The sequence below is a fragment of the Morus notabilis genome, unplaced genomic scaffold (genome assembly GCF_000414095.1).
Source record: "Morus notabilis unplaced genomic scaffold, ASM41409v2 Scaffold793, whole genome shotgun sequence".
In the NCBI taxonomy this organism is placed as follows: Eukaryota; Viridiplantae; Streptophyta; class Magnoliopsida; order Rosales; family Moraceae; genus Morus; species Morus notabilis.
The window spans coordinates 156651-169169 of NW_010356914.1; the positions used below are offsets into that span (position 1 = coordinate 156651).

At 37.5% G+C, this 12519-nt stretch overlaps 1 protein-coding gene across 2 annotated transcripts; it reads right to left on the bottom strand.

The window, feature by feature from the left end:
* Nucleotides 1–676: 676 nt before the first annotated feature.
* Nucleotides 677–5799, bottom strand: LOC21393065 (probable glutamyl endopeptidase, chloroplastic). Of its 2 annotated transcripts, XM_024163619.1 has the most exons (11): nt 5508–5799; nt 3956–4943; nt 3691–3819; nt 3311–3610; nt 2768–3226; nt 2609–2674; nt 2416–2476; nt 2177–2326; nt 1807–1944; nt 1356–1669; nt 677–979 (listed from the first exon to the last, which is right to left on the bottom strand). In XM_024163619.1, coding segments are annotated over exons 1-11 (2880 nt in total). In that variant the 5' UTR covers nt 5782–5799; the 3' UTR covers nt 677–978. The 2 variants fall into 2 exon arrangements, with proteins under 2 accessions (XP_024019387.1, XP_024019381.1); XM_024163613.1 differs by lacking the exon at nt 677–979 and having other exon boundaries at nt 1352–1669.
* Between the last annotated feature and the right edge of the window lie 6720 nt (nt 5800–12519).

Below are 12519 nucleotides of genomic sequence, written 5' to 3' on the forward strand. Positions count from 1 at the left end.
TTGACCAGTATTTTTAAGATAATTCCACCAAGAAAAGATATTTTTCGAGATAATGAGCAACAAACTGCCCACAAGTAACAACGTTGAAGGTGGTGCATGTTGACAATTTAGATTCAAATCAGAATTTTTGGCATTGAGGAGGAGATATAAACGTGAATTCCAACAGATGCATAACAATAAACAAATTTTTTTACTATATAAAATAGAAAATCAGAAATATTTCCTTGCGTTTAGGAGGGGAAAGAAAATTCAATTAAGAGAAAAAAAAAAAAAAAAAAAAAAAGTTTGACAGGATAGGTATCACCAGTTTGGATTTGGTCGAGCTACCCAGTCCTTTTGCTTGTTGGCTCTGTATGAATTCCGGGCCCACTGGGTGGTCTGGTCATTAGACCCACGTGTTAGGCCCGACAAAACTCTAAGTGGACCCTATCTCTGAACCCACATGAGTCCTCACTTTTCAGGGGTAAAATTGAGATTTGGCCTACGCCAATAGCTCGCATGGCCCATGCCCATCTCATCTCAGAAAAGGTAGAAAAAATTACTCCCAAGTTTCTGTTGCCTCACTCACACAAGTCACAATAGAACAGAGAATTGATGTGGTACAAATACATTGTGGGGATAATGAGATCTGAGGTATTTCATGAGCAAAAAAAGAAAAAATATGTGGGATACAAGATCCATAAAATCATGAACATAATAAGCTCTTGCATTGTTAGAGTGAACAGTAGTGTAAAAATAATTTTTCCCAAAGAGCTTTTTTATTGAAAACACTCAGCAGAGACCCCTTCCTCCAGGGAGCAAGTCATAGGTGCTCATCAAGCAATTTGCCACTGGGTTGTGCTCTAAAATTTGGGGGCCATACAATAATTTGGTGTGCACATAGATTACAGGCTATCATGAAGTTTCATGGAGAAAAAATTAGCAGCATCTCGGTGTTCCAGCCTTGATTCTTGGCAGCCAAACAGACGGGCAATTTACTCTGCAATATGTTCGATCAACTCATAAAGTTATGAAAAACAATACAAAGCCACGACTTGATACACTACGACCATAGTAAGTGTCCTTGTATGATAGAACAATGGGAACAAAATTTATTTGATCATGAAATATGACAGAACATCAAATGCAGCTGAAGCAGGATAAGTCGATTCGTAAGTATACATATTTTCAATAATTATTCTACATTATTGAACCAAAATGACATGAATGAGAAGTTCTCAATTAACATACAGTATCTGATTTCCAAGCAGCTAAATAACAAAGTCTTGGTAGAAAGAAAAAGCTTGATGAAAAGGTAATATTATTTTCAGAGACTTTACAAGTCGTATCATGTAAGAAATTATGAAAAACCTTACCACAATAATGACCTTGGCCCCAAGTTGTATCCTTCATCGTCAAAATTTGACATCTCTGCACCTCCACCTCCACTGGCAGCAACTGTTTTGGTTTCAGAATCTGTAGCTCCTGCACCAGAACTCTCTTTGCTCCCATCAGCATCTACATTTACATCACTAGCATTTGACACGCAGTATCTCTGCAACCATCTATCAGTTTCCCAGAGCACATGCATGATGCTCTCACGTGCGGCGTATCCATGGCTCTCGGAAGGAAGAATCACAAGGCGGCAAAGAGCTCCATGACCTTTCAGAGCATTGAAAAAACGATCCGACTGCATAAATTGCAAAACACAAAATAAACAGCAAGTAAGCAGTTAGATAGAGAAAGAGCACCATAAGCTTGCAATAAGGCATCAAACAAGAGCTCAAAACTCATCTTTTGGAAACAAAGAGGGCAAGATACTCTTACCTGCATGGTTAAAGTTCCTGGGTTATTATCTTCTTCTCCATGGATTAGCAAAATTGGCTTCTTGATTTTATTAGCTGACATGAAAGGACTCATGTCGACGTAAGTATTAGTAGCCTCCCAAAGGGTTCTGTCCTCATTCTACACCAACAAATTAAAGAAGTCAGACTATAAAAGGGCAAACTATGAAACTACAGAACAATACTATAGCAAGATAAGAAAATAAAACCACAGAAGAGAGAGAGAGAACAATACCATAGCAAGATAAGAAAATAAAACCACAGAAGAGAGAGAGAGAGAGGTTGAACAAAAACCCCCCTTCACCCCACAAGGAGGAGGAGGAGCAGCAGCAGGAGAGGGTGAGTGTACTGACCTGAAAACCAAAAGGAGTGAGTGTTCTGTTGTAAGCACCAGAGCGAGCAATTCCACAACAGAAGAGATGAGGGGCATGTGCCAAGAGGTTTGCACTCATGAATGCACCATAAGAATGTCCTCCAACAGCAATTTTGTTCGGATGAGCCACCTTAATAAGCATAGAACATGAAGAGTCTGACTCAAAAGATTTAAACTTGAAGCCATGATAACAGAGTAAAAAATAAGAATAAAGCATACTCCACGACGTAAAACTTCCTCCACAGCAGCTTCTGCACTAGCAACCAATTGCTCTACATATCTGCTCAAAACATATTTCATTACAACTTGATTAGACGACAAGTGATTTAAACTTCAGCAAGTAATTTTAATAGAAATAATTTTAACATGCGACTACAAATGAAAGCACATAATTTTGCAAACAGAAAATTACCTATCATTAGCTTCTTCATCACCCTCGCCAATAATCGGAATTGTTGGTCCCGAAAGAATAGCAAACCTGCAAGACTTGGAGCAGTAAAAAAATTGGTCTGGTGTTTTAAATCAGGCTATATACTGTTAAAAGGTGTGATTGAAACGCGGTGATCCATGCCTTCTAGAAAGCCAAAGGAGGGCTGATGTGGGACCAATGCCAGCAAATTCATTAGGAGAGCCACGGACTTGGCCAGCAGCATCTTTGCTTTTGAACTCCCCGGGATAAGACCATATCAGGCATGGAAGGGGCCCATCTTTTGACGGATCATATCCAGGTGGAAGGTATAGAGTTGCTGTAAGTTGAACTCCATCCTTTCTCTGGTACCTGACCATCTCTTTCTGCAATGATGCTAACTGTGGATAAGGATGAGGGAAATTTGTGATTTGACATGCTTTCTTTTCTGGCCAGCTCAGTAGATAATATTGGGTGTTTTCGGTCTTTGACTCTTTGGACGTCAATATTTTCAACTGATCAATGAGTAGATCTCCTTCCTTCTCATCAGACATTAAGGCAACAACGGTCTCATAATATATTTCTTTGTCGCTTTTCCATATACGTTCTTTCTGTCCTGTGTTTCTGAAAGAAATTGGCTTAGACCACTATCGCACTGATGAAAACTTTAGAGAACAGAATATGAATCAGTTTTTTCGAAGCACCTACATGTCAAATAAATCTAGGAATGGCATGTTTCCTTCTGGTGTAGCACCACTTCCATTTAGTAAAACATAAGTGCCTTCATCATTTTCCTTCTTTATCTTCGCAATGACATAAGTCCCGGAAGGAGTTCTCCGCAGCATGGGTGACCCAGGATCAGAGTAAACGTCTTCTGATGACCTATCAAACAGGATACGAGGGCTGACATCCTTTGATCCAGGAGAAATCACCCATGTTCTTATTCTCCGTGTTTTATACCATGATTCATAAACTAAAGCCAGCGAATCATCACACCAGGAGATGCCTCTGTAAAGATGAAAGTAATAATAGTTTTTCCCAGGTAAAACCTTTAAGCATTAAAGCAGATGAATAGTCCATAGTCATACCCATAACGAAGATCAAGCTTGTGCAGGACTTCTGGCTCTTCACTTTCAAGTGGCTCGGCAGACTGTGTATAAATTATATCACGTGGAGAAACTTCAACTTTAGCATCTCCTCCATCTTGAGTCTCAACCCTACAAAATAAAAATCTCAAGAGTCAGAGAGTTATCCTTCCAAGCCGGTACAAGCAAAAGCTCCATACAAGTAAGATTTAATCATACTTGCATAAATAAACTGTCTAATTATAAACATATGTTCTGCAATGCATACCAGTAAAGAGTACATGGTTTATCGGCTCTCCAGTTTATGGAGCGCATCCCTTTTCGCACACTGTTGAAGGCAATTGGAATATCCTCTGCAAGGGGCAGATCACAGAACTCTCTAACAAACCTTCCATCAGCTGTCCAAACATCTACCTTCTTGGGAAATCTTCCACATGGTACAATGAAAGAGTATGGCCGGTGAATTGAACTGATCAAAATATACTTTTGATCAGGGGAGGGATCCATAGATGTATATACAGCCGGCGGGCCAACTTCCTTAACTACCCCATCCAAGGAAACCAAAACGAGTTGACTTGTGGCATAGTAGTCAAACAAGTCTGCATCGTACTCATCCTTGAGCAAATCCTGGAAAGTTCTAACTTGAATAATATTCTTCTGCTCATTAGATTGAATCTTCGGGCCAAAGGGAACAATGGGTTTCTTTGGAGGGTCTCTCCTAGACAAGGGTATGGTGGAAACTAATAGAGTTGAGTTATCCAACCAAACATAATTGTCAAAAACTGCATTCAGATAGATATCTGGATTCTCAAACAAAGGTCTAGCTTTCCCTGTTTCCACATCAGCAACCCATACTCTAAGCTTGCTACTACTGTTATCCTCCTCATCAACTCTGACGCTGAAGGACAAATGCCTACCATCCGGTGACCAGGTAACAAAATTGATCTTAGCACCATCAGGGAAGCCGTGAACCTCTCTCTCTGGGCCTAGGGTACCATCAGGCATTAACTGATGGATCGCAACGCCCGTGTAGAATGACATACGACTCCTTGCATTACATTTTCCGTCAATTCGAATACCAGCCAACTTTTCTTCTGGCCTTGCTAGTTCTGCCAAAGGAGGTAAAGATCTCCGCTTGAGAAACAGTATTTTGTCCCTGAATGGCGAGAATGACAATGCAGGAAGTGGTGGAGCGTCAACAATATCCTTAATCTCTGGTGGAGGAAGGCGATATCCAACTCCCGCCGTCAACTCATCTATATCATTTTAACTAAAAATGTCAGAAGCTGGATATGGTATCTGTATTTAACCCATTAAAAACTTTTATGAGATATCAAGTTAATTCGTACTTTTTATGAGTACAATTGAAATCTGTTGAAAATCGTAATCCGACATGCATTAATATAAAGAACTGTTTCGATAGTAGGAAAAAAAAAACGTTATGCTCATTTATGAATACAAACAAGCACCACCAATCATCACAAGTTTCTTCACAATTATAATTTGCACCAATCATTGATGCATTTTCTGTGTAGACTAAAAAGCAATAGTACAATAAATCCATAAAATATCAACTCATCACATACAACCTTTAACGAAAAAACGAAACACATCAGAAAAAGTCAGTATCCTACTTTCATTTCAACTCATCAAACCTCTTTCTTCTATCGCTTCAACTAAAATCCTTCAAAGTTCCAACGCAAAACATCAAAATCATTTCCACATCTCTTGAAAAGCAAATTCTTACGATCAAAATCATAAATCGGACTATTAAAGACAAAAAAACTTTCACAATGGAGATTCCAATTCCGAGGAGTTACCTTCATCCTCGGCAAGAGTAGCAGAAGCCGAAGAAGAAGCAGAGCCATTGGAGGCCCCGCCATTGCCGCCGTTCTCCGCGACAACGGCGTTGACGGGGACGAGGTTACGAAGCCTGGTGGAGGAGCCGGCCATGGAGACGGCGTTCCGGACGGCGACGGAGCTGCGGCGGGAGGGGGCGGAGAGAGGGGAGAATTGAGAAGGTTTTAGAGAGAGAGAAAGGGGAGAGAGGGAGAGGAGAGAGAGACGAAGATAGAGTTTATGAATGCGCATCATTCGATGATGTTTGTTTGATACTCTTTTCTTCCCTTCGAGTTTGGGAGTACACTGTGGTGGAAGTACTACTAGCGTGCTTTTACAAGTACCGTACAAACCATATTTGTGACGCCCAAAATTAAAGATCCATCAATTTTTTTAATTTTGTCCTACTTTTTTCTTTACACAAACTTTTGACCAATTATTACCTCAAAAAATTGGCAATTAAGAATTTTTTTTTCTACTCAAATAAGAGATTTGATATTCCACTTCATATCTTTTAGCCCCATCAAAGTAATTTAGGAGATCACTGAATATGAAAAAAGAATTTAAATTAATTTCCCACTCATCATCCAATCAGTTTTCACTCTTCTCCATTCAGTAGAGTCCGTAAATACCCATTTAATTTCTCACAAGGTGTAGGGCAGTAACGCGTGAATATAGAGTATTAAATTCTGAGATGATGGGTAAATGAGACCTAACAAATGTGTCCTTACAACTACACCACGACCCTCAGTGGTTGGCAATAAAAAATTTAGTGGTATGATATAATATTCTGCTAATAGATAATTATTAATCATCATATTAAATTTCTTTTTTTAAAGTAGATTGTATTTCAAAACACGGAAATATAAACGTTAATATTGATACAAATGACCTTGCAATATAAGCCTAATTTAACCCCGATTATTGACTCATTCCACCACTTATAGTGAAAACGGGAAGAGAGGAAAATGTGCTCCTACGTAAGGAGGCTAGCACGGAGAACGAGCACACATATAACTCTTTGAAAACACACATCTATAATCGATGGACAACTCCGATCGTTCAAGTCTAAATACATGTAGATCAAAGCTCACTAATAACATCATCGTGAAACACCTCAAGCGGATGAAACATAACAAAACAATCAGTCAGTAGAGTAACCACCTCCATTATTAAAGACTTAAAACAAACACACAAAAACAAGACACAAAACCACCTCCTAAGAGAGTCACCGCACCTTGAGAGCCCGAAGCCCTGAAGACGCCAACCCTCCCGAAAACCCATACATCATAAGCCATTCTCGACCAGAGCAAAACCCCACCCAAGCCACGGCCACAGATGGAAACCAACACCCAGATCTACTTCGATGAGTGGGACAAAGCCCAAAGGACAAAGCCCGGCGTCCTCCACCAAATACTTTGCCAAAAACTAACTCTTTCCAACCAAATAGACAAGTCTTCCACCAAGCTCTTACTAAGACTTTTATTCATGGGGTCAAGAGTCCGAAGGGTGGCCAAATGCCGCCACCGCCGGACTCCAGCCCTAAAAGGGAATGCTCAAAAAAACCTAATACCACTCAAGAGAATGAGAGAGAGGGAGGAAGAAAAAAATTCGTCATATTAAATTTGTTTTATATCATAAGCGTATTTTTCTTAAATATGAAAAGGTATATAAATTATAACTAAATTTAATGAGCATCTAAGAATCTTTTTCAATAAAGTATTTTGCAATGTATCCAAGGGCTCCCATTCATTATTACCTCAAAAGAGATTTTTTTCCAAACTAAGAGCATTCCTAATGCAATCTTATAATTAAGGTGTTAATTATAAATTTAACATTTGAATGTAAAAAATACTATATAATTTAATGTTATTTATTGTGTCAAATTAATCATATGTTATACTTGTGAAAAATGTATCACTAAGTATAATATATGACAAATTTAACATTTAATTACTATTGGTTAATATATTTACTTTTTTTCTTTAATCAACGTAACTTTTAGATTTTTAAATTATTTCAAAATTAAAAATTTACTTTTAGAACTTTCAAATCTGATTTTATTAGACATTTGATTTTGAAGTGCCCAACGCACTTGCAGAGCACATCATCCTACCAACTCTCATGCAACAGTTCCCAATCTACCTCCACGATGCTGCCGGCAAGGCACTTGTTAAAGTAAGCAACTCTAGGGTGAGCGGGCGCATGATCTTCCACGTGCATTATTGGACGGGCTTTCTGATTAACGCCCAAAAGTGATGTTCACAAGCGATCAATTGTAGCACAGAAGGGCGGCCGTATCCACAAAGAGATAACAAAATAACAAGAATGACTAACAGAATAAGAGCGTTAGAGAAAAGTGAATTAAAAAAAAAGAGTTTTTGGGATTTTTATTGCAAATAAAATAAAAAGGAGAAAATTTGTATGAAGAAAATTCAGTAGTAAAAACGGTAAGGTGTCGAGAATCCCTAATGTTTCGTTCACTAATTCAAGTTTTGATTCACAAAATAAAGGAATCAGATTAATTAAATCTCTATCTTGACTCCGAAATATTATTATTACAAGTTATCCAAAATCGACAATATATCAATTTGACAATATTGTAGTAAAAGACAATTTGTAAAATAATTTAAATAACAAAACAATGCATGACATAATTACATAAGAAAAGCGTGACTGAACTTATATAAAAATTGGCACACAATATTTTGAAAAGTAAAAGAAAGATAGATGAGATTTAATTCATTTAGATATTGAACTTTACAGCACAAGGAATCAAAAACCTGAATTGGATCACTTAACAAAAGTTCATCTCTAACCTCACCAAGAAAACTCTAGCCTAGCTTGCAAAACATTCTCACAAGTTCTAGAGAGAAAATATGAGACTGACAGCAAGACGATAGAAAACTGAATATCAAAAGCTCTAAAAAACCTTAGGCCAACCCCTCTATTTATAGTGTTCAGAGGTTGCCTGTCAAATAATGAAATAAATAGTAAAACTAGAAAATTACAAAAGAAAAGGAAACAAAATAAAATTACACATAAATTAGGAGAAATCATATATTTGATTTGGGGAAGAAATCTGGTAATTTGCTCTGATTTTTGGGGAAGGAATTCTGAATCAGCACAGGAGGGACACGTGTCGAAGCTTGATTGGTAGTGAGGAGAAAACGTGCCACGTGTCGCGCTCGGAGTGGAGGAAGGGCGCTGGCGTGTGCTGGCAGAAGGCTGTCGCGGGGACAGCTAACGCGCGCAAGATGGACGGAGGGTTGGCACGCTGACACGCGGGACCCACGCTTCAGAGTTATTGGACGCGCGGTGATGGCTCCGTGGAAGGAACGCGCTCGCTGAGGAATGGGCGTGCTGGGGACGCGTGCGAGGAAGAGTCAGGGAGCGTGGAAGAGATGGGACCCACGCGGACTGATGCGACTTGGCCGGCTCAACTACTCGGCTCTCTCTCTGATGGCTTGTGCGGCTCGGCTGAGAGGCTTAGCTCCGGATGGTTGAAAATATGGCTTTCATGACTTATTTTTGTGTGGCTTTTTACACTACTTTTTATCTATAAATAATTAAGCAAAAACTAGACAAATTCCAATTAAAAATATTATGAATAAAAATAATGGAATTGTTTAATTAAAGCTTAAATATTTTAATATTATATAAATCAAAAGCAGTATTCAGGGTGCATTTTCATGCACTAATCACTTTCACATTACTAGAGGACTAAATGCGGGCAATGAGCTCTCATTTTACAAATTAGATGAGGTGAACCACTTCCGGGTGGTGGCCAACTCTTAAATCTTAGTTTTAGCATTTGTCTATTTTGTTCTGTCTTTTTGAAAAATATTACATTGGTGTTTGGTTCATATTTCTTGAGGTTTGACACTTTTTCGTTGTGTGCACATTATTAATTGGCTTTGAATTTGTCTTCTCTCGGTTGTTGTTGGATTAAAAATTTCTTCTTTAGTTACTCTTATAACACTGTGCCTTGAACAGTCCCATTAGTTTGTTATAGCTTTCTTAAGTAAGGGATTATGCTTCTTTTCCCTCCTGCAATGGGTGATGGCATGGTTGAGCAATAAGAATCAACACAAGAATAAGTTTTTAAACATATATTTATCATAATAATCTCAGTGACAAATAAAAGCATACTACAAAAGAATAAATAGCCTATAAAAATAGGTCAATAGTACATTACACGGCCCATTATAAAAAATAAATAAAAGAAAGAAAGAAACTAAATATAAGGTCTTAAAAGATGGAGGGTGTGAAGGAACCGGTGTTGGCCATGCAGGATGCAGGAGAGGGAAGGTACTAAATCGTTCATGTGTATTTACGGTTAGTTTAATTTTTTTCAAACTTTCCATCTAAATGTTCTTGAAGCCAGTCGGCCTTTGCATTGATAGATACTTGAAGCTCGTCGACCTTTTCATATTGGAAAATATGATTGTTCCATATCATAAAAACCACATTATTGTAGTCTGGATGAACAGCAAGCCCAACCATACTCTTAATCTTATGCGGCCTTTTCAAGTATATGCTTATTCAAAATGTGTTCTAATGAATTTAATAATTAAAACATTACTAATACAGGTAATAACTACAGTTGTTTTCTCTCTCATTTGCAATTCAGTTAGCTTGCTCTTGAGAGTTTTTTCTTGATTTGTAGGTTTATTTTAATTATTTATGTTATTTCTATTTTAATTTCCCCTCTATTTATTTATTTAATCCTCATTTGTCTAATTAAATTAGGTTAAAGGTGTAATTGGCAATTTAATTGGAAGTAAAAAGAAGCAAAAATTGTAATAAATCAAAATTTCATCTGGAATAGGAGATTTCCCACGCGCAGAGTTCATCTCACTTAGCCTCCCTCGCGTGCACTTGCACACTCAAATTCTTCCAGAGTGCCACATCGCCATGGCTAAAGGCTTCTTTTCCTTTGTGCTCACGAAAAGATTTAAAGGCTTTTTTAGATCTCTCACCGCTTGATTTGAAGGCTTATATCGATCTCTCACCACTGGATTCACAGAGAATGGGTGGAATCTGAATCGGATTTGGATATCAAGAGCTCTCTTCAATCCTTCAATGGCGGACATGCGCTCTGGAGATTCCCGTCGGAGGTGAGTTATCAGATCTTTTTGTTGGTAATTATCATTTTTTCTCATTTCCTGTTTTAGTAAGATACTTGACCACCAATTAGGTAAACAATATTTGCTTCCTCAATAATTCAAATGTAACAGTGTATACTCCTAGTTATACAATGGCAAATTACATATAATGCAATAGCCAATTTGAAATTGGGTTTTGGTAATGAATTACCATATTAATGTTTATTCATTTGTTTTTGGGATAAAGCTGAATCAACATAAAGTGTTTGAAATAGACACTGTTTCATTTGGATATCTTATTTGAATTGCTTCGGTTTATTTTTTAAGGCATATTGATATGGCCACAATGTGTGCATAGACATATATATATATATATATATATATATATTAAACTTAGAACTGTTTGTATATTGTGTGATTAGAATTTCTTCTCTGCCGTCTTAGAACTATTGTATTCTGTGTGAATTGTGATTGGAATTTCTTGTTTAAGGTAGCCGCTTGGTATACTTTTAGTTAGGACTTGTCCTATTTGGTTTGGTAAAGGGTCAACCAGCCCAGGAGACACAAGTGGAAGCTGGCTTGGTACCCTGCTCGGTTAAAAGTATCATTAAAGAATAGGCCATAAAAAGAAAAAAAAAAGTGGTAAGTATACGGAGCTGGGTCAACGCAGATAGAGGTAATTGGAAAAGGGAATGATAATGCCAATATTATTTCACATGCCTGGCTGGGGTTTTCTTTTACCATCTCATAGTTTTATTAGCTTGCTTATTTGCATTGTTGTTTATTTAACCTCACAAATTTGATGATTTGTCAGGAAGCGATCTTTCAGAGGGATTCACTTGAAGATTGAGAGGTCACTTATGTTGAACTTTTTGCTTAAGAAGGGGAAGTCTAAAAAGAAAACAGTGAGTACTCGTGTATTTTTTTTTCTTATTTTTTGTTATACAACTCTTCAAATCAAATTAGGAGCTCTTCACTATTAATTAGTGATCCAAAATTAAACAATTTCTTCCTCTTAATCCTTTACAATTGCAGCTGCTACCGCACCCTTCACCGCCACCACAGCTCGTGGCCCAATATGATGATGAAGATTTGATTTGCATCAAGATGCTTTCATCATCGGACGTTGACAAGAATTTTGAAGTGCCCCAAGCACTTGCAGAACACATCATCCCACCACCTCTCATGCAACAGTTCCCTATCTACCTCCACGATTTTGAGGGAGTCTCACTTGTTCAAGTAAGCAACTCTAGGGCGAGTGGGCGCATGATCTGTTGGGAATGGTGTCCTATAAGCATAAGATGTAATAAGATATTTACTATTTATTTAATAAAAGAGTTTATTCATTATTTTATGTGCATATATTTATGAATATTTTATGAATATCAATAAAAATTCCATGGTTATTTATGTAACCTTAAACATTGTATATAAGTGTTATATACGAGAGGATAATGTTTAAGGATAATAATCAAAAAGCAATGTTCATAATGAATTTAATTAAAGTTCAGAATCTTTAATTAATACATTATTAATACACGTCATTCCCATTTAGAATGGAACGGTGTTATCCGCACTATTAATATGGTGAGATATTGAATGCGTGTATTTCGCATAATGAGATTATGTGGAACAAGGACACAGACACAATATGAATTTTTAATAATTCCGTTAAGTATAGAAATTCTAATTGAGTCTACCGATGGTCATATATAGGATGATCTTAATCCTGAGTTCTTAACAGACTCCTATTTATGGATTTATGTCTTTTGATTTACTCGGTACGGATTCTGAGATCCTGAATCCTCTTCCTTGTATTTTGGAGACATGATGAAGTAGGTAGCCGGGAATATTATTACACGAGATGGAATCCATTCCTTCTTAA

Coding starts and splice junctions, on each gene's coding strand:
- LOC21393065 (XM_024163613.1), bottom strand. CDS start 5,781: ATGATGCGCATTCATAAACTCTATCTTCGTCTCTCTCTCCTCTCCCTC. Junction 2,675..2,767: donor CTCCTTTGGCTTTCTAGAAG/GCATGGATCACC, acceptor CAAGTCTTGCAG/GTTTGCTATTCTTTCGGGAC. Junction 2,477..2,608: donor GATGAAGAAGCTAATGATAG/GTAATTTTCTGT, acceptor TGTTTTGAGCAG/ATATGTAGAGCAATTGGTTG.